The sequence below is a fragment of the Ciconia boyciana genome, chromosome 8 (genome assembly GCF_034638445.1).
Source record: "Ciconia boyciana chromosome 8, ASM3463844v1, whole genome shotgun sequence".
NCBI lineage: Eukaryota > Metazoa > Chordata > Aves > Ciconiiformes > Ciconiidae > Ciconia > Ciconia boyciana.
Window position 1 is genome coordinate 48,311,705 of NC_132941.1, and position 24,540 is coordinate 48,336,244.

At 36.0% G+C, this 24,540-nt stretch overlaps 1 protein-coding gene across 12 annotated transcripts in view; it reads right to left on the reverse strand.

Moving 5' to 3' along the window:
* PLCE1 (phospholipase C epsilon 1) overlaps window positions 1–24,540 on the reverse strand; it is a 166,329-nt gene that overhangs the window by 53,381 nt on the left and 88,408 nt on the right. For all 12 annotated transcript variants that reach the window (XM_072871530.1, XM_072871532.1, XM_072871535.1 and 9 more), the window contains one exon: window positions 8,581–8,897. In XM_072871530.1, coding sequence (XP_072727631.1) covers window positions 8,581–8,897 — 317 coding nt within the window. The remainder of the gene's footprint in view (window positions 1–8,580; window positions 8,898–24,540) is intronic.

The following is a 24,540-nucleotide window of genomic DNA, read 5'->3' on the forward strand; positions in this document are numbered from 1 at the left end:
CCTCATCAGATATCATGCAGTATTTATGGCAAGAGGGAAAAACATACATTATCTTGTTTAAAAGCAGAATTCTTAGTGTATCAGTATACTGTGATTTCTCCCTCTTTAAAAAAAATATTAAATCAATCTTTCACAACATTACAAAGTCTTTCCACAAAGTAAAAGTGTTGTTGAGGGACAGTATTCTTATAAAACGGTAAGGAGCAGGTTCATATTTATGAGGCTTTTTAAAACACTAGCAGTATACAGCATTAGCACTAATAGCTGGCTACCATGAGTTCCTTTGCATTGCTAACTGTGCATACTGATGAATATAAGGGTCACATTAGATATCACAGAATTGGTTTATTTTACACGGGTTTCACTAACGTTTCATTATGAAAATTTTTGGGCTTTTGGTATAATATGCAACATAATTTTCAGATGTGTTTTTTAAATCGGAGTATTATAAATTGCATTATCTTATGAACAGATGGTTCACTTTACATGCTTGAGTGAAATTATATAACCTTAGAAAGAACATTTACCATTTTAAATCTGATGCAACACTATTCCAAACAAGGACTGGAAACAGTTTGATATTTGTACAAACACAATCTTTTTAAAAGTATTATGCAAACCCATTTAGGCATTGCAAAAAAATGCTGAACTAAGAGACAGAGAGCAATATTTATTTACATTCCATTATTTCAGTAAAATGATATGTCTCTGTTTTGCTAGTGAGGGTTTAAATTTGTGTTTTGAATGAACAATGAAGAAAACTTACAAATTTAAACCATTAAAAATAAAACTATCATTATCATTTAGTGTCCTAAATAGCTATATTTTTAATTAACTTTACTGAATATAAGGATGACTTAGTGAATGATGAAACCACCCCAGTAGCAGTGCTATACTGGAGCAGTTCAAACATTTTTACCTTCTTAGCTTATTCTTTGGCAATTCAATCTTTCCAAAAAATCACCTTATATACTGAACTTCTAATTTTGCATTTTCAGTTCCATAGTGGCACTACCTTCAGACAGCTGTATGAATGATCTTTCAATCTGGTGCATATTTCAGTCTAAGACATCACAAGTGCTTTGTATGCATATCTCAGCATGGAAAATTAAATGCTTCATCCTGTTTTAAGTTTTTGCTGTTTTGCTTTTACTTGAAGCTGTGGCCAGAAAGATCAAGTTACAAGAGACTCTCTTCATGTTTATATAAAGCAATGCTTGAAATTATTTAAAATGTTTACATAAACATAAATGTTTACAACATGTACACCGAACTTGTGTTTCTGTGGTTGCTTTGCTGGCGAGAGGTAGAAGAGTGGTTGGGAGTAAAAACCATAAACGTGCAAGAGCCTGGGAGGGTAAAGACACAGAAAAAGAAACAGGTGCCCAGGAAGACTGTGGCATAGCGTAAAGCATACCACGTGGCACTCGAGGTAACGAAGCGGGGCGAACTCGTAACAGCATACAGGAATCAGAGAAAAGAACTAAATGAAGAAGAGAAAGGCACAGCAGGCAACAAAGAGAGATAGAAAAAAGTATGTTGTTACAGTTCTCAGGGTCCTAAAACACACTTAGGTACTGTCTTCCTAATCTCTTCCCAGCTACCAGGGCTCTGCTAACTCTGCAGAATCTCCTTAATAGTTTCCTCCCACAGTTTTTATACATCCATGAAAACTAAACTTCTGATAGCCAGTGCTCTATCAAAGCAGAAAAATATATTACTACTACTATTATTATTATGTGCCCAGTCTTAGAGAATCCAAAAGCCAATAGTTTTGCAAAGCTAGATGTTACTATATTTCACTCTCCTCCTCCCACGCTAGCCACTAATTCAGAATCAGCTTTTAATTACATTTAGTAACAGGAAAGAATATTTGTCTTTAGCTTGATCCACTGCCTTGCTCTTACAAGACTCTATGATAAATTTGATATTATTAGAAGCAAATGAAATATCAGCTGTGTCTCGCTGATGAGTACATGTTGTGCCCAAGTCTCTACTATCATATAACTACAGTTATAAAATAAAAATTGAATACCAAAATACTTTCCAATTATCTGAGTACATGTGGCACAGGCTACAATATAGCTTTAAATTCTTCTAGCACAGTGGGGGGGGGGGGGAAGCTAAAAAGCTAAAACATTTAAGAATATTTGAAATACCTATAGGTGGATTTGCTTCTTCCACTCCTGTAAATCTGAATTAATTTCTGAATCAAAGTTACACGCCAGAAACTGGCACATGTAACAGACACACATTTTTTTCCCCAAATACACCTGGCTTAGCAATATATTTATCCTTATTTATGCTTAGTATTTATACTATGCATCCTTAAAATATACAGAAAGACTCTTCTCTACCTGAAAAAGATTTAAAGATATATTAATTCCTATATTGCAACACTTCCAAGTTTGGAGCTATACACTTTCTAAAAATACAAAAAAAGTCCATCATTTTAAAGAAGGTTTCCCTCATTGTCTTCTGGCAATAAAAACAGAATTGGAACAAACAGAATATTCTACCAAACTTCTTTCATAAAAATCTTATTTAGTTGCCTGCTGTTGAAAATTTGAATCAAATGCATTCAGAATATCTGAAACAATGTTTCCTTCAAAACATTTATAAAGAAGTAACAGAACTACTGATACTAACAGGTAAGGAAACAGACAACCCATAGGAACAAGATGTATAACACAAACAGAATTTCAGGTCAAATAGGTTAAAGGGACAGAAATGTCATTCCCTTTCTCTGAGACCATATGAAACCTCAGGCTGTTGCAAGAAGAAAGTGAGAGAAAAAACAACAGGATCCATTAATTCTAGTGCCTAATGTTCCTACAATACTTTAAGTAAAAAACAAAATTACTTTCCATGTTTTCGGTTTCTCCTTTAAATGTCTTCTAAAATATTACAAATAATTTTTGTTAAGTTTTCTGTACAGTACAAAGACAAGAGGTCAAAACACAAGAACTTTAGGACAGCTGAGATTACAATCTGCCATCCTAGAAAATTAGGATGACCACTGGATCAATGAAAGTTTAGGAACATATCTGGGGTCTAAAAACATAGCAGTTAAACTTCTTCCTTTTAGTAATTTGACTTCTCCTTGAACTTTGTATGTTTGTGAAATCTGATCTAAACTTCAGGATTAAGGAACAACTGAAAAAAGATGCATTTTAATCATAGTATTATAAAAGAACATTTCCGACAAATAAAGTTTCAATTTCAGTCACATTTAGATGTCTGAGATAGCGCATGCACTGTCTAGAAGAGCTGTAGATGCAGGTGAACACAATATAATTTTCTCTCTTTTTTTCTAAATCCAACAAAATCCCTTGTTTGTTTTTCAGTGTTTAGTGTTTAACAATATAAAACTATTATATTACTCCAACAAAGTGACTGATGGGATCTGTTCTTTACATGGGAATTCGTGCCTTGCTAATTGCAGAACACCAGGATGCATGTCTTCTTAAGCAGACAAACCTATTTATTTATTTTCCTTAATTCTGAAATATGTGTATTTCAAATCCATTAGGAGCACGGTATCATTTCTCTCAGTTGTGTTCTCCTCCTCATTAAATACCTGATAATTACTACATAGTAATCTATATTCTTTCTGCAGTGTAGTATGTAATCGTAGTGATTCGGTAATACCTTTTGCGTGCATCTATCATCCTTCTGTGGTTATCCATCATTTTTAACTTCTCCTTTTTCAAGTCTACTGCATCTACTCCACATGTTGAAAAGTCCTCTAATTCTTTGATTATTTTGTGGCAATCTCCACCATGACTATCATCTTTCTATAGTACCTCTAGGGAAGTGAAGCCTGAAAAAACATGTCTATATATGTAAATATTACAAATCTTTAGTGACTGGGCTGTACGTCATATGAACTTCTGTCTGAAAACTCCATCAGAGACAGTAAATCCTGCAGACAACCTGCAACATTAGCAGACTGTAATATTCTTATTTGCCTGTGAATATTTTATTTCCCTGTGAATTTTTGTACAGACTTGAGAACTGGAATGACCCAGAACTTTTAAAATACAAATGAAATTCAATCCGAGAATGTATTCCATCCCATTTTGTGGGATTCAAGCAGCTCATTCACAACTGACCTTTCTCACAACATGTTTTTGAAACAAGTCATTGAGTGTTCAAGCTCCTTGTCATGGCAGCCACCTTGATAACACAGTAGGTAATAAACTGATACTTGGAAACCCATGACAAGAAAAGACAGAGGGAAATACATAATGCTTGAATCCCCTCTAGTAAGGGTATGTCAGGTCTAAGCCATAACTGTGCTCTCTTAAATAAAGGCAGTTTCTGTTTCCCAGCCTCAGCAGCACAAGATTTGCCAGTTGCATGCTTGTGCTACTATTCGTGGAGTGCTTGACAGTAGCTTTAATCCATGCTATCCATCTTCCATGTCTCTACACTTACACTACTACAATTTTTTTCCCTATCGTTCTTGACAGTGAAAAAACGTATATATGAAGAGGATCTAGAGTGCTATAATTTCCATCGTTTGTGAATATTAATAAAGGTAATCTATTTCTCCGATCTTTGTTATTTTTTTAAGATCTTCATATATCAGAAACAAAAGCCACTCAGTTATTAGTTTCATCCAGTTCTGTGACAAATAAAGGTATCTCCAGCTGCAGTAGAGTTCCTTGCTGTACCCCTGAATTTAAGGTCAAAGCACTCACTAAAGCCACACAAAACAGAGCAAGGTGAGTGGTTATCACAGCTCCCAGAGGAGAACGAATTGTGCGTCCTCCATAATATAGAGGGCTCAGTCCACTGACACCCCGAGCAGACACTGACATTATGACAACGATGTTCAGATTGTTGCAGGTTAAAAACAAATTGTGTGGCTCTTCAGGCAAGGTGTAAGCAGGCTGTGGAAACCTTGGCACAAAGACAGTAACAAAGGAGCTCTCCTAAACATTTAAGTTGGTTACCTTGCCTTTAAAGCAGGAAAAGAGCTCCTACTTAAAAAAAGAAAGAAAAAAAAAAATCAGATGAGGCCCATAAATTAAATTTATACCACCTATCACTACTTATTTTTTGCATTGTCACTCGGCAACACTAAGATACTGGTTAACGTCTGGCCGGCCAAAAGCCTATTCAACCTTAGTCAAGGAAGGGGCTCACGCATGCCCCTTCAATGCAAAGTCCTTCTGGCCTGAGGCACAACCACAACTTTTCTCCTTGTGTGTTAAGTTACTTGTGATGCAGATATCTCACTATATGCTTCTTAACTTGGTTTCTGAATTTTTTTATAATCCTTTTTACACTTTTCAGCTCCTTTCATCAGCCTCCCAACGCTGTGATCTCCAAACAAGAGTATCTGACAAAAATGTATTTCCATCGTCATACTAAGAGAACAAGTAATTTTCAGAAATCTTGCAAGACTCTCAAGATGTTAAAACAAGCTACAGATATAATGAAACACTGAAGTTGGTAAAAGCTCCAGCTACCATCATCCTGCCTTTCTACAGAAAAAAAATTTCAGGAAGTGTTCCTGATGGATCATCAGCATTAATGTGATCACTGAATCACTTCCAGTACTTTAAGTCAAAACACCTTACCCAGGTAATACAGCAAAAGAAAATGCACGTTACAGGCTTCATCCAGTGTTAGACAGTATGCCCACCATTACGCTTTTCCACAAATGAGAACTGAGTAGGAAAAATAACAGCAGTTATTTACTGCACATTCAGCCGTGTTAATTGTCTTCAAGTACCAATTTTACTTACTGCAGAGGGCAACCGATTTCTGATTCAGTTCTTCATAGACCATCTCCATGCCAAATGCTTAAGGCTGACCACTCACCATAAGTGCTTTCTTCTGTGTAAGTCTTTCCTATACCTTTTAGACCCCATTGAGGTCTAAATACTGTCATTCATATTAAACAACACTAACCAAATAGAAAGGTTTAAACAAATTATTAGAAGATACTCATACTCTATGTATCTCACCCATAACAATATTTAAATAATTCACATCTAGAAAACAACAGTTTTGTAACAGCAAACATATTTCAAGTATAAGGGAACCATGTGATGTTTCCCAATATCTACAGCTTGATCTTGCACTCTGCAGTCAATGGGAGTTTGCAACTTCAGTCATAAACGGGGGTTTCTGCAAGTTACTGGAATTCAAACAGTAAATAATACTAGTAAAATTTACCTCAATATGACCAAATTTTTCCCTACTTTTCACTTAAACTCACTTTTTAAAGGATATTTTAATAATTTGAAAATATTTTAATCTTATTTTTAATTATTAATTTATTTTATAATACTCCTGCAGCCCTGATTCAATCTAAGCTTCCATGAAAATGTCAGTATTTTTCCTATTAAATAAAGTTCCTTTGTGTAACGAAACAGCAATTATTGACTGTCATTTTAAACAAGTGTTATAAAGTGTTCCTCGTTAATATGTAGTAAGTGTCAGAAAAATTACTAAAAAGCATATTGCTTTATGAAAAATCCTCTATATACTATAATTGCTCATTTAACAGAACAATGGCATGAAATGATTTTTTTCCCATTAGGTATCAGAAGCCTGTCATCCTAGAAGTCATTCTGGCTCCCACATTATAAATACACTTCAGTATTTCTATAGGCAATGCCAAAAAAAACCAGCAAGTGCTCACTGACTTTTGCCAACAAAAGCATGACTCTTTGCACAAGAATTTTCTTGCCATTTATAAACAAAGACGTTTTGAAAGTTCACGCTTGTGATTGGCTATGGCAACTGATATACTCCACCATAAGATAAAGCAGATAGCAAACCAGTGATTTATTACAAGCAGTAGATATTGTACAATAACTCCATTTAAACATGTAACACCTATGTTTTAAAAAAGTTATTCCAGATTATACTTAAAATAATCCATTGCACTAAATATTATATGATCTATGCACCGGATATTCAGGAATTAATTCAGATTATAATGAAAAATTATCCTGTAGCATTACCAAACAAGTAATGCTAGATTTTGCAAAATGCAAAAATTGCAAAGTCACAAACCTCTAACACTAAAAGATAATGTTGACTATTTTACCAAAAGGCAACTTTAATGTTAAAATTCTCATCGATATGGAATAGTCTCAGTCATTTCTGACAAGACTTCTTCACCACCCACTTGCTCTTCAATCCTGTGACTGTTCGGTGTCAGAACACATGACGGTCAACCTATTTTGTACAGCTAACTGCAAAATGTCCTAAGAAACTGCTCTGGCATTGTGCCTCACCAGGTCCTACTAGAGCTTGACCACTCCACCTTTTTCCCACTGGCCTCACTATGGAGATCACCGAAAGAGAAACACCACAGGAAGGAGGACCCTGGCTGGGTCAGGAGCTAGATTCCTCTCCAGCTATGCACCAGCCACAGTATTTTCCTAAATACTGTAACTAGAGCTAATTTAAATAATTTTGAGGCTGTCTAAAGACTGAATATTGTAGTTGCAACTTTTATTTATGTTCCCATAATAGAATTAGGTGAGGGAAGCCAACATATTAACATTATTTTAGTTCCTAAATCTCAATAACATGCAACAAACAGGAACACTTTGAAACACGCTAAATACTCAGTCACTGATTCCTATTTGCCCAGGAAGCAGGAAGTTCACTGGGGGTTAATACACATTCTGCTCTATCTACTTAATTTTGTGCTGTCTTTTTGATACCTGCACAATTTTCATCTCTTATTAAAGCATAAGAATGCGGTGGATAACAAACTAAAAGAACAGAAGTCAAGACTACCTTCATTTTATTCCACTTATATGAATCTAGAAACTGCTAACATTGCATATGGTTCACACAAAAAAAGGAAGAAATTGTTCCTTTTTTCTGCAGCTAAAACCTGAGGGTTTATTTAGGGGGTTTTTTGTTTGGTTTGTTTTGGCTTGCATTTTGGGGGTGGATTTTTTCTACGGTTTTCTCAATCCTTGATCAAATTTCCATTAAACTCATCAGAAGATCACCTTACTAAAAATAAAGTAAAATCTTAGTAAAGAACTCACAATTTGGCTTATGGAAATGTGTTGTGCCAAATGACACTTCTTTGTATAACAACATTCAAGACACACACAGTGATTAAATAAATAAATAAAAGGTGCAGATTAGTGTAGTTATATTATACAGAGTACAGAAACTTCTAGTTTATAATACTTCTGTGCTGACTCCTAAGATCATGCTTAGTCTACAAAAATCCAAAACAAATAAATAAAACTCCAGCTCCTGAACAAAATAATAAACTGACTGAAAGTATACCCCATACTGTCATTATAAATACAAAGAAATACAAGTCTGTAATTTTTTTCTTCCTGTTTACTTTACAACGTGCAATAAAAACTTAGGTTGCAGTTTTCGAAACTCACTGAGCAAATCGGTCACATAACTCCTATTAAATTCAGTGGAAGTTATTTAGCTAAATCCCCTGGTCATCTTAACTTATGTTTTAAAAATTTGTCATTACAGCTAAATTCAGCTCTGAGAGATAAAGGAAATAACTAACCCACAAATCAGGTGATAACCCTTACGAAAAGTAATTTAAAAGTTTTGTCTTACCTCATTAAACCTTGTCACAAGATCTTCTACAGCGTTATGTTCACCGTTTGGGGAAGAAAGAATAGTAGCAGATATGGAAGCTTTAATAGACGGCAGCTTGCTTTGACATTCAGCATTACCCACATCCCTGGTTAAAAAGCAGAGGTAGTCAATGGGTAAGACTTTCCGGTAGAGCTCCTGCTCCTGCTCGGTCAGAATGCTGGCAACCTCCTCCGGGAACTGGATGAGGTGCTGCAGTTCGATCAGCTCTTTGCTGATACCAGCCACATTGGAGGGAAGGACGCTGGAGCCAGCCATAGATGTACACGCTTGGCGTTCTAAAACAAAACAAAAAATTTATTAGGTTTCGCCTTTAACTCTTGGACTGGGCTGCGCAAAAGCAAGACAACTTGTTCTTTTTGTTCTGTTAAACTGTTCATTCATTTATTCAGCAGTACACTATATCCTAACTATTTAAACAACCTAATACGTTCTTTTAGTTGGGGTCTTTCTGCATATCTCTATATCTGCTATTAGCTAGATAGCTGGTAACTGGAGCTTGTGAGATTGTTAAGCTACCTGCCAAAACGTGCTTGCTCCCTGACTTATCCAAATGCCTGCTTCAGTCACCTGGAGTCTTGTCAAAACTTCAAGTAAAAGGATCATCTGGGCAGACGGTGGCTCTGTTTTGCCTCCATATTAGAGTCTGCAGCACAAAGGGGTTTGAGGCCTTGACTGGGGCATCAGGACTCTACTGCCACAAGAAATAATGTATAATGATCAGGTAAAACCCATGTGGGTCAGCATTTCTCTTCATATTCCTCTTACTATAAGACACAATTTATCTGAGCTCACTGCATTGTGAAACTAAATGTCCAAAGTAACAAAACATTTTTCATTCCTCTGGGAAAATGCATATATTTGGGAGTATGCATGTTTTATACATTATTACAAAACATTCATAGTAGTTTAAAATATCCTAGCAGTGATGTCCCTTGAAAAATAAAACTTTTCCTAAGAAGGAAGAAGCCAAGCTTTGTAAGACTGTGTGGGAAGCCTGAAACATCAACACAATGATTCCAAAACAGTGAGTATGAGTCTTCTGACCAGATAAGTTTAGAATAGGTTCTCTGAACAATAATTTTTCAAGAATTACTTAAATGTATAAACAGTCATAGTAGTGTATTCTGTACTCTTCTTCCTTCCCAGGAAAAGGAGTTAATTTTTTTGCATTGCTTCACAGAATATCTTTAGCGACTTTTTTGCACACATAACGGAGGTACACTCCAGATCTTTTACTTCAATTTTTTTTATATCAAAAAACCTGTCATTTCATAGAGGGAGCAAATATCCTTTCTGTCCTCTAAAAAAACCCCAAGTTCATAATGACTGATTACAATTCATTCTCTTATAATAAACATAAAATATGCTACATAAGGTTTCCCTTGCTACATTCATTTTATGCAAACTCTATTATCAATCAGTGGGAAGTCAGAAAGACAGAAAATTGCCTTTTCTTAATATATTCTACTAATAGTCAAAAGATAAATTATAGCAGCCCTAAAAAAAAGCCCTTGGGCTAACAGAACCTGTTGAGAAATTTTCAAATACATAAAAGGCTTCTGAAAGAGCCAAAGAGTAATTGTTTCTGTATCTAGACTGGCAAGGAATAAAGTAATGGACTTAATTTGCAACAAGCAATATCCTGGTTACATAGTGGGGAACAGGTATAACTTCAAGAATAGTGAAGTAGTGCTGTACAATATCTGCAGATACCAAGAAATCTCTGTCACTGAAAGTCCTGCAAGAAAGATCGGGGGTAAAAAGACAGTTAAGAACACCATGTTGACATGCCCATCCTGTTTTGGGCAGCAGGTGAAGCACAGTGAGCTTCTGGGCTTCCTCTCAGTCTTGTTTGCTTTGATCCTACATAAGACTCCAATTCTGTTTTCTACTTCAATCTGTGTGGAACAATTCTGAAAGGTTTCCTAAGAAAAAGGTCTTAAAGCTCATTTGCACTGTTCTTGACGTAGCAACAGAACATAAGCTTATGCCAAAATAAAACAATGAAAAATACAATGTTCATTTTATATTACAGGGATTGTATATTTGCATAGTGCTTTGCATATATGGACCGAACTGTGACTGTCACAACCAGCGTTATCTCAGAAAGAGGAGGATATGGAAGGCATGATTCAAACATCCACTACCACCCATTGCCTCCCTAGGAGGCACAGTGCCTCGCTGACCCCCCATGTATGACAGCTCTTCTCACTCAAGGACTTTCCTGGGAAATACAAGGCGCCCTGCCAGCCAGAAGAAGGCAGAGAAAGTACAGCCTGTACCAGCCTCTCCTGTGTCTCCCTGCTGAAACTGAGGGCGTACAGGTTGTGCCTATGTTGTCCGTTTATTTTAGATGACAAATGCACTTTTGAAGCAAATCTCCCAAACATCCTCACTTACTGTGCTTTAGTTTACAGTCTTGGATCACACAAAGTGGATCCTTTTCAGATGAAACTGCACCAGAAGATGCTCTCCCAGAAGGCAACTAACACATCCCAATTGCTAACAAGCTGTAGCTGTCCACGGCATCCGAGCTCTGGAGAGGACACTGAGGTCAGGAAAGGACAGCTGGACCAGACAGCTCAGATCATGGCTTGGCTGCAGGTGGTCACATAACGCAGGAGACAAAATAGCAAGCAGCATGGACAATGCAATGCCACAGAAATACTGGTGCTTTTCAAATTCAACATTATTTGGTAGCTACAGTTATAAACACCTTGTATCTATCAATACAGTAGGAAAGGAAGGTGTAACCCTAGAAGGAGTGCCCAATCAAGTAGTGACTGATGGAAGAGAGATAACATGCAAGTGAAGATGAGCTGTTCCACAATGCACTGCTTGCTGATGAGATTTAGGGGTGCATTCTCAATAATCCACCTTCTCCATTACAATATCAACTACAAAAACCGCCCACATTCACACTTTCAACAGATCTACATTCCACATTGTCTCAGAACTTCAGCTTTGCTCAAAGACCTCAAAAACTGGCAAAGGTTGACACTGAATTTGCAACAGGCTAGAGGACTGTTCATGATCCTGTTGCACACTGCCTTGCCTAAATATAATCACCCTTCAGGCTCCACTTATTACCACCTCTCACATCTAAGAACAAGGCTCAACACACTGAACTGACCAGAGGTAAGAAGGTGGCTCCACAGTGTATCTCCAGACTGCCAGAACCTGCTAGGAATCTCTCATTTGAATTTTATTTCACTAGACTGACTGCCCATTGATCAAGTCCAGAAGAAAGGTAATGCAGGGATTTTGAAAGCCTTTAATGAAACTACCTTTAATCAAACTATCATCTTTCGTAATGAAGGCTTCACAAGCCAGCTTCATTCTAACAGAAAAATAAAGCTGTCAAAAAGAAAATCTTTTCATGGAAGCTAAGCCAAGATGATTCAAGTCACAGGCTAAACAAGATGAGCCACTGGTATTGCTGGATTTGGAAGAAAGACAGAAAATAAATAAAACTCTTCCTGATTCAAAAAACTGAATTTCAAACTAGCATGTCTCAATTCTCTATTAAACTGTAAGAACTAAACAAGTGCTGTGTCTGTAATGTAAGAGTCCATGGAACAAGCTGCTGCAGCGGAAGTGCAGCTGATATCCAAGGAGAAGCGCAGAGGCCAAACAGAATTATAAAGGTTCACAGCTCATGGCCAAAGTATGGATATAAATACTGAAGAAGTGGAAATATAACTTATTTCTGTTGACTATTTCTACACCTATAAATATTTCTTTCATCCATAATTCACATCTTTGCAAGTCTTGGTTGTTGACATATTTCATCTCTCCAGATTCTGATTTTTTTATCTTTCCTCATTCCAGTCTTCTGTGTTTTATCACAGAAAATCCTCATTCTCAGCTTCACCACCCTCCATGATTTACACTCTGTACAAAAGTCTAGTCCTTTTTCTTTCTCTCTTTTTATTTGCTTGCACTAAATAGTCATTTTCTGGACTATTTTTTTGGTGTCTTTTTCGTGTCTAACTCTTTTATCATTTTTCACTCCAGGAACTGATCTGCACTTCTCTGTTTCCGCTACAAAACTCCCTCACCAGTCTCATCCACAAGTCCTCTAGCTTTGTGTTGTCAGTTTATGTTCTTCAGGAAATAGATCGTATCTTTCTGTGCTTCAAAGAAAGACCAGGTCCTTGGATTAACTTGCAGAATGGAACTGCTTTCAGGCCAAAATCACAGTAGATTTTGTCAGAGTTAAGGCAGGATACAATCCTCACTAAAATTAGCTGCTGCTGCGGTAAATGGTATTATTCTTTGTGCTCTACCACATCAAGTTAATGCTAAAACTAGTAGAAGAAAATGAGCACCCTGACTATTCATTTGCAAGTTGCCTAAAGCTGGAATTGATAGCTTTGCTTATCCTTCTGATAAACAGCTGAAGCAGATAATCATTTAAATAGCAAGCACTGCTTTTATTAATCAAAACAAGATAACCTCTGCCTAGCTTTAAAAAAGGACTCATGGGTTGACTTAATCATTGCTGATACACATGGGAACAAAAAGGTCTCATCTTCTCTAACAAAAGAATAATCTATTTAAGAATGGGAGAAAAATACAGAATGCTCACTTCAGGATATTACTCAGCCTAGGCTCTTCATGATCTCTAAAAAACACTGTCTCAAGAATTACCCATTTTTATTTTTTAAAAACTTTCTACAAGGTTTAGTAACAAGCTCTTCTATCAACAGATTAACTTCAAATTAACTCAGCCTTTATTACTACAAAACTTAGAATTTCCATACATCTTGTATATGTACAGGCTCTATGAAAGCTATACTGAAAAAATAAATTTCAAGTATGTAAGTATGTAAAAACTGTGTGTGCATTTTTGTGTGTGTATACAAAAAAGTTTCAAGAGAGTCTTGAAAAACTGGGGGTTTTCTGGTGTTTTTCTGTATTGAACCTTATTATGTTTGTGTTTGCTATATTAGCGAGAGGTTGAATCAGTATTTTTTCAATATGAAAAACAAGGAGTTCACTTTAAAGAAAAATTCAAAGAAACTTTTATAAATAAAACCATGAAAAATACTGCTAGAAAGCTAGTGTTAATTATCTGTAATCATTCATACAATTTTCCCACATTTATATGTTCTACTAAACACAGTAGTTATGTGACATATGTAATATGTCCTAACAATAAAAGCAAAATTATCTGTACATTTACCATATTTCTTGTAAAGCTAAAATTAAAAGGTGCTTATTTATTAAATTTTATTTCATCATGCACATAGATGATTTATTAATACACAATATGATATAAATGTTGGGCTGCTGCCATCAATTTTCTCTAAGCAGAAATCCAGGATTGGGTTTGAGCAAAGTAAGTGGAATTCACACAAAGACAGAAAGAAAATAAATACAGCCGACTGTAACCACACCAACGTCAAAAGTGCTAATGCTGCACAAAATTACAGTTGCCAACCATGCAATTTGTACTTTGATAAAATCACATCATTTTCCATGTGAATTGTGACCAAGTAAGGACAGTGGTACAGAATTACTTTCATCCCAACTCAAACACAACAACTCTTACATTTGATACTTGTAGGAATATGCCATGCATGTGGGAGTACAACCAGGGAAAAGCCACCATATTTTTTAAATGAGCACAATCTCAAAAGAGTAAACCTGCCAAAAAGATGAAAATTGACTTTCAACAAAGTTTGATGAATTGACAAATGAGATAACTGGATTTGTGTCTTAGTTTTATTTCTAGGTTGCTTTTCTTTCTACACTTACTTTGAGAAAAAAAAGTATTCTCTCTGTACATTCAAAAAGCAGCAGTTTGAAAGCAGTGAAGTGAAAATTACAATCACTAAAAAAGTGCTCTCTCTCTAGAAGGTTACTGGGGGAAGATCCTGTGATTATGACAAACTGTGTGTTCTAAAGCAGAAAACACATTTCAATAGCTGTAAGAATAAAAGTAATTATTCAACCAATTATAACATCTTAACTCAGTTGCTTTTTTGATAACAGACTTTGCTTCCATGAAATTATACTACTGTAGCTAAAATTACACAAAAATCTTAGGAGATTATTTTTCTCAGCTGGTATTAGAAGGTAATGCAATAAATGGATTACAATAGAAGCCTTGTTAACAAGCCATGCTATAGACATCATCCAAACTGTTCGTATGCTTTAAGAGAACATATGGATTATGTTTACAGTGAGAAAATAAAAGCAGTCCATGGAAAAAAAATTGAAAAAGAGCCACAGGTGAACTACTGTCAATATATGTACTACAGACAGGTTCCGTTCAAATAAGAGGAAAAATACAATAAAAAACTCCCCCAAACACAAGACACATGTAATATATGACAGTTTAATTGAACACCAGCTTCAGATACAGATCAGTGTAACTGGGATAGCATTGCTTTGCTGTCCCTTGGATGCAGCATATCTCAGTACCATAATAACCAAACCAACAAGCTTTTGTTAATTTCCTGTTCCTCTTCTGTATAATTAAAAACATCTCTCTCTCTCTTTTAATGAACATGAATTCACTGTTAACAATTTTGACTGCAAACAACTCACTCCAGTATCAAAGGGGCTGATATTAACCTCAGTGGGAAGCTTGCCACAGAACAGGATCAAGTTAAAGTTTAATTTCACTGCAGAAACCACTGAAATTAATAGATCCCATTTCTTCTTCAAATTTACTTATGAGTCATGTAATAAAAGAATCAGAAGATGCACATGCTCTCTCTCCATATCCCTAAATCTAGCAATATGAGCTACTTCTTAAAACTGCCTTATCAGCATGCATTGTAAATTATTAGCAGGGGAGCGCTGGAGCTACAGGGTACTTGCACTAAATAAAATTGGAGTTCAGTATGATCTGAGTATCAGTGAGCAGCAGATAACACTCTGAGCAAAGGAAGATTCCCAGATGATGACTTGAAGAAAAAAAGATGAATTTAGCCAGGGTCTGTATGGAAAATAATCTTTTATTAGACCAAGTAATATTACAGACACACTCTGGGGGCACAAGATCTTTTTCAGGTTTGGAACAGAAACAGCAAATTTCACAGCTAGTTTGAGAATACCTGCTTTGAGTTTAATTTGATCATGGTAATAGCAAGACATTGGAGAAGGTGATCTTCTCTGGTGGAGCAGCAGCAAGTCATCACAATGGGCCAGGTGAAAAGAGCAATAGTTTCTACAGTACAAAGGAAAAAAGAAAAAGGTAGAAATTGCCTGCAGAACATAGTTTTGCTGGAAATAGATCACTACGAAACTATAACACACAGGTATTTCTATCGAGGCTGAGATTTTATTGCTGAATAGAGTTATGAAACCTCTGGAGAGGATTTTAAAAAAAAGGCAGCAATCATGTTGAGGTATAATTGAATTAAATTACAACTATACGCCACAAAATTCTGACTCATGAACTGACTGGCATAGTGGAATTCAGCAAACAGAAAGATATGGAGTGCTTGTAACAACAACCACTTACTCCTAAAATCACTTCCTGCTTTAGGAAATGGCAAAGGATTCAGTGTTGAAAAGCAGACTCGGAACTGTGTGCTCTTTTTCATCTTTCTCCATTATAGCATCAATCAAATGAAATCCCAGAAAAAAGTGAAAAGTACTGTATAGTTAGAGATACAACCTGCCTATATCATTTCTGACTTGAAACAAATTTAAGTTGACTAAACAAATTACCTACTTATCAGGACAGCTGAGATGTATACGCACGGGAAAGAATTTTTTTTTTTTTTTTTTTTTTTTTTTTTTACCACAACAGTTGTGGATAAATACTCTCACAGGGTGAAACCTATGCACAGAGAAACATTCATTCAGATTTTAAAGCTGAGTTAAAGATGATCAACGTGAAGGATTTATTAATATATTAACTTTAACAATTACACAGCAATCCTTACATTTTTCAGAAGTTCCTACCCATAAGAATGAACTTGAAAACCCATTTAAACTCTGTTTGTGGTTGGATTCAGAAGATCCTGGTTGTAAACTCTATATATGAGCACTGACATAATATATGGAAAGAATTTAAAGTATCGCCATGATTTCACCACACCTGAGACTGCCATGCCTGGCTCCCATCATCCCCAGTGTACAGCTCCACACTGCCCTGTGTCATTACATCTACACTGCTGCTCAGATTTCTGGCAGTGTATCCCAGGGCTTTTACCACTCCACTAGCCTGAGTCATTCACGGAAATATTTTGCAGCGTACAAAGGAAGAACTTGGCTGCTTGTCTCTGAATTGCCATATACTGTCAACACATTTAACCAACCATTTCCTGCTCTGTATGCAGTTTGGCTGGTACTGGCTACAGCTGATACAAACAATCACAGACCTGCCCATAATAAATGGATCTGTTGTTTTTGCTTCTGGCTGTATGCTCACCAGAAAAAAAAAAAGATGCCGATAGTAGCATTGTAACAGTAATTTAGACCCTGCAAAAACAGTAGCAGATCTCAGAACAAAATTTATCCCATTTGATTCTGATTTCCCGATTCCTTTCCGTTTCAGGGCAACTAGCAAAGAGCTGGAACTGCATCCTCATGCAGCCACAGGATGACTAGCAATGCCTCCAGAATATCTGCATAAGAATCAGTGTGATATTGTGGCTTAACCCCAGCCAGCAAACATTTCTTCTGCACCTGAAATAATAGGCTTTGAAGGCAGTGCCCTAACAAATAACCCTGAGGCTACCACGGTAGCAAATGGATAACTCAGCTACAAAGGGCACCTAGTGTTATGCAAGGTTTGGCTGAACATACACATGTTCACAGATATTAAGAAGAGATGAATCAGCAGTGTGTATTGCCAAAAGTCTGAAGAGATCCACCATCTACAGGTTTAGTCAGAAAGCAGCCTTATTGCTTCCAGTCTTCATGTTTGGCAATGGGCCACCTGGGCCCTGCTATTTTAGGGGACCTTCACCTACTGCTATAGACCATGACACTACATCCTGATTTCAGAACACCTGCCAGAAGAAGGTTTAATTATAAGTTTGGTAGATAGACAGTGAGTGTCCGATCAGCTGGTTGAAAATAACATCTCAAAAGCTGTTTCATACGAACACGCCATCTATCTTGCTGTGGCATGCTGCAGCTCACGCTGTGCAAGAGCAGACACGAGATTTTATTGCTTCAGAGGCAACCAGCAACATGACGGCTGGGTGAAGGAATTAAGGGAAATAACGGCTGACTTGTAAATCTACACCTTTATATCACGGTGTAACAGATACGTTGAAAGGCTGTAAAGAGGTTAATATGACACCGCCACACTTGCTGTTGAACTGTTTTCAGGTTTTTCATTATTTTCTTGCAATGAAATCCCATCTAATGAATTCCCTCCTCTGCCAGTCTCCTGGACATGTTTTCAGAAATATTCCTCTTTCACATACATCTCACAAATCTTTCTCCTAAAGGTTGTCACAGTGGTAGTCTACCAGAATCTTGACTTGAGCAACACACCAGCAGGAGGATTCTCTATGCAGCATCTGTATTCAAGATCTTTTAAAATACTGGATGTAAATACAGTATAGCACATAGAATGTTAAGTTCAAATGCTAAATAAATGTATATATAAATTACCAGATAAATTCCAGCACATAAGAAAGAAAATGGTCAAGAGAGAAGATTTATGAGTTGACTTTGGAAGAAAAGAGCGTTCTAGTAAAAGAACTGTATAATTCTCACTGCAAAATTAACAAGTTACTGCCTGAGTTAAAGCAGAACCCAAGGTTTAACCACACCCACAAAAGCTGATACAAAGCATGTCCAAAATCAAAGCAGGAGTTTCTGTGCACTGACAGAACAAAATTAAATTAAAATGCATACAACTTTGAGTTAACGCTGCAATGGAGGAATACCCAGTGGTTAAACAGAGCGCAAGAATCTCAGATCAGGTTCCAATATTTGAGTATTTTGATCAAGACGGATCAAAATTAAATTTATTTTTATTTTTTCCATTTACATAAAGCAGAAGTTAAGTAATTTTTCCGTTTTAGGAATAAAACAACTGTTACGAATCAGTGAGAACAGGAGAAAATTTAAACAAAAATGTAATTTGAGAACACATATATACCTATCGAAAAAGAGGATGTTAAAAATAACGTATATAAAATTAGGTACCCATTAAAGCACAGGCTCATGATCTCAATTTTTCATATTTTCTTTTTTTGTGCTAGGCACTTTTTAAATTTGAAAGACTATACAAACTGTAGTTGCAGTAAAATATAGCATTCATAATGTAAATAACTGCAAAACTGCAACAACAGACACCTCCAATGTTTCAGAGCCTCAGCCTTGAAGCATTCCTTTCTAGCCTGAGAGCACTGGTCTTCCACATCAGCAATCCCTGCATTTAGTTAATGATCTGCTGCAGTTTGCTCCTCGGCTGCACAACTTTTAACAATTACCACAAACACAAACCCAAACTGCGTTTTTGGCTTTAAGATCCTCAGAAATACATCTTGTAACAAACATCATCTTCCCTACTTTGGTCCCACCCTGAAGGCCAGATCACACGTGACAAGAGACCCTTCAAGGATGGAGGGGGAAGAGGAATGTCTGTTCCCATCTTGTCCAGTTACCCAAATACTGCAGAGAATAGGAATGCCTACCTTCAAAGAACTATTTTAATAAAAATGGTTTCATTTTGGAAAACAATCATTAAATATAGTCCTTTACGGTAAAAACAATAAGAATGTTCACTATGGCTTCAGTGTCATACCAAATGAAGTAAATGCTAAAACTGCCATTGATGTTAGCGGTACAAGATGAAGACTAGATGCCACTCCGAGAAACTAATTTTAAGTATAATTATGTCAAGGAATAACATGAGAATTAAGTAAGATCCGATACGTGTACAGTCTTTATGATTTGTGATTCTTGCCTTTTGAATATTCATATAAAAGACAGTCCTGTGCATGAAAGATGCTACCAGATTTTCCATGTAAACCAAAGGAGGCAAATCTGCTGCATAAGGTATTTTGGTTATTATTCTGACTGATTATTGCCACAAAATTAATCCAAGTCACATCCAGTAAAAACAACAAGACTTGATTAAATGTTCCCAATTTAAGCCCTGAAGCTTAGCAGTGAAAGAATTTTAAAAGAACGTAATACACTTGAAAATTTTTTGATCAATTCAGAGGTTTCATCATTCTGGCCTGCTTTCAGCAGTTACCTAAACGGAATCTGATCATAACAATAGTTTGTTTGAGCTCTGTCCTCTGCATAATTATTTCACAGAAAAAGGAGCGAGAATAGAACCACTAACAGCAAATTCTGTTGATTGTGCATTTGCGTTCAAAATATCTTTGTGTGATCTAAGGAACTTTGTTCACTTTTTTTATATTACACTTCAAATAATACAAATTCAACTTCTTATCTGCATAACTGTAGCAGAAGCCCTTCAATCTACACCTTTGCCACTTAGCTTTGGTGAGGGTTCTGTTACTCTGCTGCGTGCTCTGAACGTTCCCTGATGAGAATATTTTGTAAATGGGAAAATTATTGTATCAGCTATAATTGAATTTTATATCCAAGATTTTTAGATTTCAAACAAAAACAAAACCTAGGAAGTATATCTGTATTTAAACAAAAATGTAAATTTAACATACACAAAGAAATGCCCTAAGACATAACAGAGAAGGTAGCATGATGTACTAAGGTATCAGTCAGAAAAATGTATTGGAACATCACAAAACTATTGTGATAATATTTTTTACATTATTCATGCCAGCAGTGTACAGCAGGAAGAATGTACCAAGAACAATATGGCCTTTCAAAGTGCTGTTATAGAAAGTACCAGAAAGATACTTAACAAAGAGTTAATAAGAATAGCAAATTCTATACTGCTATAAAGAAATAGTTATTACAGTGCAGTAATTCCACCTCTGAGTTCAAAATTCACTTTGTAGAGGAAAATATGAAAAGACTCTCTCATACAAGAATAAATGAATGAACCAAGGACACATATGTTTAAAAAAGATGCCAAAAATTGAAAAGGATTATGAACTGGAAATAAATTGACAGGTTTCACAACAGTGTAACCATTTAGCACTTGCACTTCATTATTAAAGAAATGGCATACAAGTCTTTTAAGACATGCTAAAAGAGTATTCACTTGAACTGGTCAAAAAGAGAGGGGGACATTTAAGATGTGAAAATGAATACGGGATTAACTGACAAGAAAAACCCTGGAAATGTCAGTCTTATTTAATGACCCATTCAGTAACCTGGCTGCAGCCACAATACCCACTGGGAATGCTGTGCAGCAGATGCATGGCTCTTCTCACATGTCCTACAGTGCGCTGTCACGGTGTCAGCCACCTCTACCCCCACACATCCAGAGCTCTGCTACCCCAGGTTTGGTTTCTGTGTTCAAAATATTACTTTGTCTGTGTCCTATTTAGAGTGCGCAAAAACACAGAAGTAAAATCAGAGCCCATGTCCTTGCTGTAATCCTTACATATATTCCTAGATAAGCACAGGTACAATCTCTTAAATTTGGATTAAAAGAAATGAAGGCTAGCTGTTGCGGTTGGACTAGATGATTGTTGCAGGTCCCTTCCAACTGATCTGTTTTGAACTTCTCTATATATTATTTACATATTTTCTTGTAGTTGGAGTTAAATGTGGACTATCTTCAAAGCTAGTATTAATACAGTCACATTTATGAACTACCGTAAAAGCAATGTTGGACTATACAGGCATAGCCTCATCGAGTTAAGCATGTATGTTTTAAAGGACTACACTTGGAGGCAGTATAAAAGGCACTCTGGCTTAAAACTTATTTTAACAACTAATAAATGTCTTCAATGTTTATTGGTTGTGATGGAAAGGCATAATGAAAACAATAAAAAAGGATATAAAGTGTAGACAAAGAACTAGAAACAGGTTTTACTCTTTCTCTGAGAAATACAATATCACGGGCTAAGTTCTACGAGTGCTCTCAGATCAAAACGTTTGTTTGTTACTTAACAAATACTTTAAAAGAAAAATTTAAAAATATCACAGTAATGGAACATGTTTCTTCCACATACATTCTGCAGTACCAAAGAAACAAGCAGCTGGAGATGCACACGAGCTGAAAGCTGTGGGAACCTTGAAGAGTGTCTGCCAACCCAGGCAGCCAAAGACACCTGGAGAGTATCTCATGTAAAAAACTTCAATACACAACACGCAAAGGGATCAGTGCAGGAAAAGCGAAGGCAGCTTTCCTAATATATGTTTATTGTTTAGTTTGGGGTGGATTAATGTATGTTCTTTTTTTCTTCCCCCAGACATAGTCTTTTCTCCAAGCTCATTGATGAATATGTAATACCTATTAAAGCTAGATTACTGTAAACGTACAAAAAATGTCAAATTAGGGGTTTTTTTTCATGTAGGGGTAAACAATAACCCAGGAACTCAGCCTGAGAAAAGGAAAGCCTATAACTACAGAGGAATAAAATCTAATTTTTGCCATAGCATTGTTTCAGAAGGGAAGTAATTCAGCTCTTTTCTTGTGTAGACTACTTCCCCCTCTAACTTGGAAAAAGTAAAACCAATCTCTCTGCCTAGAATAGCAGCAATCCTCTTAGTTACCCCTAATCTCACATGTTTTCCTAAGTTGCAATTTGAATGCAAGTTTCCGGTGTAGTACAATACCTATTTGGAAAAGACCAATTACTATAGCTAAATTTACTGAGTAAAGAAAAGGATTGCATAATAAGTTTACAAAATTAAATGAAAGAAGCTATTCTTCATTTTAAAATGCAATTTCAAAAATTTAAAAGGTAATTTTAAAAGGTATCTTTCAATGCAAACATCTGATTACACCAATTACCAGAAAACTTTCAAAAGGGTTCTAACAGCAGGCATCCTTAACAAGCTCATTTTTCCCATGAGGAGGATGATGGGAAGCTAAAGGAAATTCATATACTATTTTTATAAAGTATTTACATGATTTTACAACTTCCCATCGCAGTAAGTCATGTTTGTGATGTTATATAAGTATTATAGCATGCCAGTATTTCTTTTAAGAAAGTATTGCTACTAGCCAGCTATTCTTAGCAAGGTTTCTGGAATCACAAAAGCTGTGCCAGGAGCCCAGTTTAAAGGATGCTGACAGGCATTTCAAGAGGAAAAAGAGAAATGAAGTTCAGCAAAACCCAGGTGAATATGATCAAAATCCTTCCACTGACATACAGAACACATCAAATGCAAGGTCACTTAATTTCAGTGGCTATACCAATGACTGAAGGATCTAGCCATCTAGGGCTACCTCACCACTCCAGTGAGAGCCACAACTGCCATGCAGTACAAACGTGGCCAGGTGAGCTACCAGGTATCCATGGAACTTACTAAGGGCAACCCAGAATTTAGTGTAAATTGTAAAATTACATATAAGAAGCGGTTTAGCTGGGTTAACATGTAACTCACTCAGCTAGTTACTTGTCAGGTCAAAGGCAGAATTTGCATACATGTTTTAGCAACAGATTCTCGTGTTCAACATGTCCAACTATGACAGAAAGAGTATTCATCAAACGAAATACTTTTCTTGACAGTATAGCCAAGAAGTCTAGAAAGGGAAACACAGCAAACATTAAGAAAATGTATTATTCTTTGTGATTATATAACTGGTCAAAAGGATTTCTCTATTTGTGAAATTATTACCTGCATTCTGTATAAAATTAAAGCTATTAGCATACATTTAAAAGACTCTTCCAGGAGAAATAATTAATATTCCAAACACGTAAGTAAAAAAAGAAATGTTTTGCCTAGTAAAAAGTTAGTTTCTATAAAATTCTAATATTTTACTTCATTATACCATCTGGTCTGGATGTCCATGTGTCATATAGAATGCAATGTCTTACACTCTTTGAATCTTTCTGTACGTCTTTCTTGATGAGCGAGTAAAACAGCTTTCTCTGCTATACTCTCAGAAAAAAAAGTCAGCAAACGTGCACTGTTCATGTGCAGGTAAATCTTCATAAATACACCTATAAAATTACTAAAGTCAGGAGGAAAATTCACCTGTATATATAAGTCCGCAAATGCTAGGGCATCTTTAACTTCCATGGAACACACTTGTGTGACCTAAAATTGAGCTTAGAAATTCTTGAATCTTTTGCTACTCCTGTACAAAAAGGTAAACCTCACTAAGTGAAAAACACAGCTGTATGAACAAACTAGAACATCTGAAATTGTACCAGAAAGCAAAGAACTTATTGACAGAATAAACGTACAACTGTATATGAATTTATAAAATTTCCATTTAAATAAATCCTCAAATTCATGTAGATTATGGCAATCAACAAAATATGCATAAGATTCTCAGCTGCTCCAAATATACTTAAGTACACACATTCGCTCATATAAAGCACTCATAATGGAGAGCAGAACATGAACCACCAATTAACTCTTTTGGATACTGCTGCTTTGATTATTTAACATTCAGATCCAGTAAATTTAAGTAATTTCTTTGGTTAAATTATTTCTAGACCTAAATATCAGCAAATTTGTTAGGAGAATCAGCAAAAACATATTTCAAGCTTAATTATTTGTTGAACAGTAGAGTCTTACAGTAAATGGCATGGGCCTGGTCTCAGAGAATGGGACAGATTTCGTGAAAAACTAGAGCAAATGTCTTAATCTCTCAAATTTTTATTTCTTAATTTTAAAAATAAGATTAATAACAATTTCTTAATATGATCTAGCAGTTAGACACATCGCCCTTTTTTTTTACCACTTCTTAATAGCCTGTTTGGCTTATTAAATTTCCATTCAGTTTCTACTAGCTCTCAATTCAGTTTCTACTAGCCCTCAATTCAGTTTATTTCAATAGTCATGATTCAACCAGGCCAACAGACACAAAAAAATAAACTAGTAAGTTGCCTGCTGAAATTCACTGATGCCCTCAAATGCTGT